Consider the following 7439-nt stretch of genomic DNA (forward strand, 5'->3'; position numbering starts at 1 on the left):
CAAAGACTACCAGCTATAACTATCAAAACTCGTGATGACTCATCCCTGGCCGAACTCCAGCTATCAACCATATCAACACCTGCTAAGACAGACTGCTCACCATAAGGGATCACGGCAGACACATAAACAAACAAGACAACCACACAAGGTCAGTACTGAGATAAGATACAATAATATCAATAACAATTATCAAAACAACTCAACACAAACAGCCACACATACAATCGCACCCGCTCCAACAATCTCTGTCACCGACTGTCCACTGGACCAGCCCTGCCAGTGGGGGACCGCAGCCGTTCCCACCTAAGCCCCGCTCATCATACCGAGCGATAACCCTGTCCCATTAATGTGCACATCCCCTCCCGTGGCAGGTTCCACGGAGGGCGAAACTAGGGCGTGAAGCCACTCCCGCAAGTGACTCCACTCAGCCGAGAACGCATCTCGAGAACCAGAGACAAATCAATCACAATCACAATCAGAACCATCACACTACGAATGCGATAAAATACAACAACCACAACATCCGACACACTATACCATCTACAGAAACTGAGTAGGCGAACCTACCTTTAAGCAACTGCAACCAATCCATGCCAACACATGCTATAACCAGCAACCAAGCAAAGCCTATAAGCACAACACGATCATCTATTACTACCAAGCAAACCCTAACTGCAAAGACGAGGATACGGATGATGATTATGACATACCTATAAGGAGAAACCCGGCAAAAGACCGCTACCCGACTCACGTGACGCTCTCCTAAGGCACAAGGATCTTCAAAAAGGCTTCCATGGAGGTTTTATGGTGAAGGGAAGGGAAAGAGGCGACTGAAGGATAGGAGGAAAGTGGCGAAAGTGATTTGCGGATTTAACAAAACGCGATTAAAAACCCTCACTGAAAACTCGATACTCGATCGAGAACCCAACATACTCGATCGAGTGACCCCCTACTTGATCGAGTAACCTAGCTACTCGATCGAGTAGCCTCTACTCTATCGAGTACCACTTCTAACACGAAACTCAAGATAGTTTTGGCACCCACTTCTAAGACTATTCCCGCTCCCAAGGTCAGTCAACGCTGGTCAAAGGGTCTCTAAAAAGGGCGGGTATTACAGGCTGGCTCGCGCCTCTTATAGCCGTCTGGTACAGGGCATGTTCCCTTCCAGCATTAGTCCAGGACGATCCCGACTCCAGTTAACCCGGATATAGGACGGATCAGATGACTATTCGATTATTCAAACCACATTTGCAAAATGCCATACTAAGACAAATGGATCATGTTATGCACCCTAAACCTAATACGGTAAATGGATGTTTAATTTCTGTTTTGCATGCAAATCAATCATTAATCCAACTCGACATCTTATACTTGATAAGTGGATTAAATCAACCGACTTAGAAAGCTCTCACATGTTAGGTTTAAATCATTGGATGCGCATTCATGCATTTAAACCGTTTTATCAACTTTTTCATTCAACCAACCAAGATCGATCATTAGAGGCCACTAAACGCGGGCGGGATTGGGTGTCTGATTAAAGGGCTTCCCAATTTGTACCTTCACCTCTTACTCAGAAACTTTGGATAGTGGATGACCTTATCCAGGGCGTACAAGAGTCATTCTAGAGATAGGATGCTAAAGAGGGACGATTTCCTTATCTTTAGTACCTATGTCAAACGCTGCTTTGTGCTTCGATTTGACCGAGGTATAAAGTGGATTTCGAACGGGTTCCAGGCATCCCACAAATGCTTGGTGGGGACTCCGAACATCTCTACTCGTTTCGAGACCCTTACCGAGACGAAACCGACCGATCTAAAACGATCCGGTCGAAAGCTTTTTTACGCCGCCGAGCGTGGCTTTCAAAAAAGACCGCTGCCATTGTCCACAGATCGGCTGGGCATACGCAGGTGGGTCATGTCCACACCACGTTCCAGCCGAATACAGACGTTGAAGTTCGAAGTCCCTGCCCATTACAGACGTTGAACTTCAACGTCCACGCCCTTTACAGACGTTGAACTTCAACGTCCCTACCCATTATAGATGTTGAAGTTCAACGTCCCTCCCCTGTAACACGCAGCTTCAATTCCTTAACAAACCCGACAACAAATCAATCGATAACAACAACAACAAAACCATTGAAAACAACAAAACAACAACAAATCCATCAACAACAAACAAAATTAACAATAACAATCCAACAACAACAACAAATCCGACAATACTAAGCCTATTTGCGAGATTGAAACGGGAAAATAACAAGAATGAGGAAGAATAACGAAATTGAAACAATGATTAATTCAAATGAAGACAAACATACATTACTATCCTAATTAAAATCAAATTATACAATTAAAACTAAACTAATTGAAAAAAAAACGACTTACTTGATTAAAAACAAGGAGAATGAGCTCTTGTTGGTGCTATGTCGGCTGTGGTGTTGCTGCGGTGGTGGTGGAGGTGTTGCGGTGGTGGTGGAGGTGTTGCGGTGGTGATGCAGACGCGAATGTGGTCGTGTCGTGGTGGTGTGGTGGGTGGTGGAGTCGTGAGAATGAAAGAGTGAAAGGGAGGAGTGAATGAGTGAGAGAGAGAGAGAGAGATAATAAGTGTAAGGGTCATCTTTTTTTAAAAAACCGTCGACGATTTGTTATAAAACGTCGACGACGTTTCGCAACCCGGTTCGTTATAGGCCGGTCCGTTGACGATGTAGCAAAACCATGTGGTCAGTGGTGAAACTAGGGGTGGTGCAATACCTACTTTACCCATTTTATTGACATTTCCATGTCAAGTACGGAGTGACACTCACTTCTATTCATTTTATTGACATCTCCCAATGTACCAAATCATCCTACATCACATGCCTTCAAAAAGAGTAAAGCTTTGAGTTCAGGGTTTATATTTTGATTTTTCTTTTTCCTTTTATAGTTAATAACAATAACAAACACCCGACATTTTGTGCATCAAAATAAATAAACACATCTACTCCAATAAAATAAGATAAGAAATCGTCTCGTTAATGACATTTAACGAAAAAGTTGACAAATTTGGGATTTTAGGTCCTTTATTGGAGAGTTGAATATTTAGGTTCTTAACTTGAAAAAATGTGATTATTTAAATTTAATTTTTCTTATATATCCAAACTCCAAATAAAAACTTTTGTGGACAATAATTGACACTTCACATAATAACAAAGTAGAAAGTTAATTAAAGTAAAAACAGATCTCACTTCTTAATTTCAAAAAATTCAATGGTGTACACAAAAGTTTAAGGTCATTGTTTTAATTTTATCTCCACTTCGAAATATCAGCTTTCTTCTTCTTTTTTCTCCAAGCTAATTGAAATAAATTTAATATTATATTTTTGAGCATAAATACAAAACAATAAATCTTTCATTTAATTTTAAAATTTCTACTAAACACACTATGGGTCAAATCTGCAAGCTCAAAAAATATAACGTGAAAAATAAGTATAGGATGCAAGGCCAAATCTGCAAGCTCATAAGACAATCATTGCTATAATTAAATTATCTCATCCCCCTTATACTAAAAGAATAAATATTATGAAATGTTTTACCTCCAAAAGCACTTCCTTAATTAAGGAAACAAATAAGATTGATTCTCTTCCATTAAATCGTTATCTTTTTATCATATTGTCTTTTCAACAAAGTATAATTTTGTTACTAAACTCTAAAATATAACTATTGATTGAAATAAAATAAATTTGATATTAACCCATAAATTAAAGTATCGCTGAATTTTTCATTTGAAGTTATTACTAATGATTGGGCACATAATTACATGTAGAAAATAAAACTATAAGCTCCTATAACTAAAACACATTAAGAATAAACTATTAGCTTATATGATGATTTTTTTTTTTTTTTGAGAAAATTTATAAATTGACATAGATAGTTTGAGTTTAAAAAAAATCATTAAAACACACATTTACTTTTTTTTTCCTCCAATCAAAATACTTTGGCTTGAAATATGAAAATTAATAACGTGTTGATTTACCTATAACTAAAACACACTAAGAATAACTACCGTGTATATACCGCGCATGCATTGCGCGGGATCTAAACTAGTTATTTATTAACAATATAATTAAGATGACCTTGATAAATAATTAGGATGACCTTTCAGAATAAAGAGTCAATTGGTGACTCAAGGTGGAACAAATTGACCTAATGGATGACTTCATATGTGTCATGTTCTAATTCGTTACAACATTAAAAACAAATAAAAAAATGATTGAGTATGTTGGAAAGTGGAAAAATGATTGGCTGATAACCTAGGTCGTAACATTCTACATAGGAGGGTGAAATGGGTCAACATAAATTTGGTTAGATTAATGAGTAAAAATGGGTGGTTGTCTAATTAAGACAGCCCTTGCTTAGGGATGGTCTTAGAGCGCTTCAATGAAGGGCTTAAGGCAATGGTTTCTTTAGTAATATTATATTCTCTCCAATTAACTTGTTTCTTCCCTGTTTTATTATGAGGGCTGATTTTCATCGACAACGTTTTAGTAATTATCGACAACGTTTTTCAAAAAAAAAGACGATAACTACCCTTACACTCACACACCACTTTCTCTCTCTAAAAAATTTTCGCTCAAATTCTACTAAAAATCAACTAAATTAAAAAAAAAAACCAATAATAACAATTAACAAGATTAATTAACATGACGGATCCCAAATCACCGGTACTTTACAACTTAATCCCTTCATTATTTGGTTAATTTTTTTTTTTGCGCACCGTTAAATCTATTCGGTAATTGATTTACGTCACTTATTGACTTAGTAATAGCAAACATTGCGATTTTTCTGCGTAAATCTGAGATTTATGCCCCCAAGGTTGAACCATGGACCAAACGTTGAGATCCAACGTTCAACCATGGACCAAACGTTGAAAACCAACGTTTGTCATGGTCCAAACGTGGGAAACCAACGTTGGCCATGGTCCAAACGTGGGAATCCAAAGTTAGGCCATGGTGAAAAAAAAAACCTTCACCATGGCCAAAAGTTGGATTCCCACGTTTGGGCCATGGCCAAACGTTGGATTCCCACATTTGGACCATGGCCAACGTTGGGTTTTCACGTTTGGTCCATGGTTGATTGTTCTTTTTTTTTTTTTTTTTTTGCAAGAAAGGCACGTCCATCTTTATTCATCCACTCGGGGTAAAGATGGAATATGATCTTACAAAATGAGAATCCACTAAGAGGAATAACTTAAGACATCCACTATCTCATCACTATATTTCTCATATTTAAAGAAAATTTTCGCACTTATAACGTATTTAAGTTGTCGCAAGATAATACCACCATCAGTAATATGATCCCTGAATATCCTCATGTTCCGTTCTTGCCAGATCATGTATACAGTAGCAGCTAAGCAGCATCTGATTAGGCTCATGTTCCAATGTTTCCGAGTTTTCCTACTACGGCACCATTCCAATTCTGTCCAGAAGTTGACAGTCCTTCCTCTGATATTTAACCAATGTAGAATACTGTACCAGAGGCCAGCAGAAAAATCGCATTGGAAAAATAAATGATGATGCGATTCCTAAGCGTGCTTACATAGAATGCACCAGTTCACCAGGGGAAGCCCTCTGCGAGCAAGACAGTCAACAGTAGGGAGCTTAGCCTGAGCAGCAAGAGAACTAATGAATCCATGCTTAGGAAAAACAGTAGAATCCCACAAAATCTTATCCCATCTGACCTTAGCATACTTAGGCCTTAGGATGTCATACATTTTATTCACCTGAAAACATCCACCAACTACACAACTGGTAATCAAAGCTTGAGCATCAGTAGTACCTCCTGCAAGCTGCACCAAAATGTCTCTAACTTTTAATATAGCTCTCCAACTCTCAGAGTGGTGAGACTTATGATCAGCAGTCCAGATGGTCTCAGCACGCAGGTTGTAGACAGTATTCCAATGGACCCAAACAGAGTCAGCTTGAACCAAACCATGGTCGATTGTTGAATCACAACATTTAGTCCATGAGCTAGTTCATTTTTTTAAAAAAACGTGTTTAATACGTTTATTTGCCGACTTTTTAAAATTATGTAAGTTTTCTAGTCGATGTGCGTTAATTTCTAACATTTTTTAATTGGTTTAATGCAGATGTGGGATCGAAATGTAGATTGTTTTTAGTAGAATTTGAGAGAAAAGTGTCTAGAGAGATAAATGAGTGTAAATGTGCAAAGGGCATTATCGTCTTTTGGAATGAAAACGTCGATGATATTTACTAAAATGTCGACGATGTTTATAAACCGGGTTTATTATTGGGGTTAGTCGACCTTCCTGCCCTCTTTTTTTTTTGCATATGATGTTATGTGTTTTGTGTGGTCCAAATTCAATTTCATGTGCGGTTATGTGTTTTCTGAAATCCAAATTCATTTCCTCCATGTCTCTCATTTATTCCCCTTTCTTTTGGGCATAAAAATTATGATTTTAATTTTGACCACACAAAACACATAACCCTGCATACAATTGATTTTGGACCACACAAAGTTATAAAAAAAAAGGAACAAAAGGTGACTAACGGAAAAAGAAATAAAGAACAAATGAGAGCCTTGGAAGGAGTATAATAGAATATATATATATATATATATATATATATATATATATATATAAAGGCTTTGATCGAGTAAGGCCGAGCAAGGTCTTAATAAAAGATTAGAGTAGTCTAATGTAAATGTCGAGACTCGCTTTGTTAGCAAGTAAGGTGCTTATTAGACCATGCACACGCACGGTCATGAAGGAGGTTATGACCTTGTTAGGTCATGCTAGATGTGGCAGCATAAGGATCCAGAATTTTCAAATTGGAGCATTCTCATTAACTGGAAAAACTGTCCATAATCTCATTGGTTTAGTTACTCAATAGAAAATATAAGGGCAAAATAGTCATTATATTATTTCCATCGCCACTTCCCAATAACATTGCCATTTTTCTAGATACTTCCACCATTATTGCTTCACTGCTGTTCTCCATCCAACGGTCGGGCCAACATTTTTCCAAGAAGTGTTCTTATTTAACATTTTAGTTTCTCCTTTCACCGGTAACATAATATCCTCAATATACTATTCATCTTCACTCCCATAAATCACAAACTCATCTTCCTTATATATATATATATATATATATATATATATATATATATATATATATATATATATATATATATATATATATATATATATATATATATATAGAAATAGGATCATATGAGTTGGGTCTTTCTTGGTGAGTTACCCCTCTAAAACTGAACCATTGATCTCATCTAAGATGGAGGGTTGAGATTAAATCTTGCTCAACATATAAATAGTCACTTTTCTCTCAATCTTCTTCATTATTAGAAAAATCACTCTCTCTCCTCCTTTTCCCCCAAAAAAGCCACAGAAAAAAAAGAACCAGTACAGAATATCAAAATCAGATCA

At 37.2% G+C, this 7439-nt stretch overlaps 1 protein-coding gene across 1 annotated transcript; it reads right to left on the bottom strand.

The window, feature by feature from the left end:
• Window positions 1-5210: 5210 nt before the first annotated feature.
• On the bottom strand, window positions 5211-6948 carry LOC141639640 (uncharacterized). Its single transcript, XM_074448721.1, has 3 exons — window positions 6941-6948; window positions 5584-6003; window positions 5211-5502 (listed from the first exon to the last, which is right to left on the bottom strand). Exons 1-3 carry the CDS (start codon window positions 6946-6948, stop codon window positions 5211-5213), a joined length of 720 nt encoding a protein of 239 aa, XP_074304822.1.
• Between the last annotated feature and the right edge of the window lie 491 nt (window positions 6949-7439).

The sequence above is a fragment of the Silene latifolia genome, unplaced genomic scaffold (assembly GCF_048544455.1).
Source record: "Silene latifolia isolate original U9 population unplaced genomic scaffold, ASM4854445v1 scaffold_493, whole genome shotgun sequence".
In the NCBI taxonomy this organism is placed as follows: Eukaryota; Viridiplantae; Streptophyta; class Magnoliopsida; order Caryophyllales; family Caryophyllaceae; genus Silene; species Silene latifolia.

What these genes read in the sequence shown, in the direction of transcription:
- LOC141639640 (XM_074448721.1), bottom strand. An exon ending in GGGCTTCCCCTGGTGAACTG is followed by an intron (nt 5,503 to 5,583) that starts GTGCATTCTATG and finishes CCTCTGGTACAG; the next exon opens with TATTCTACATTGGTTAAATA.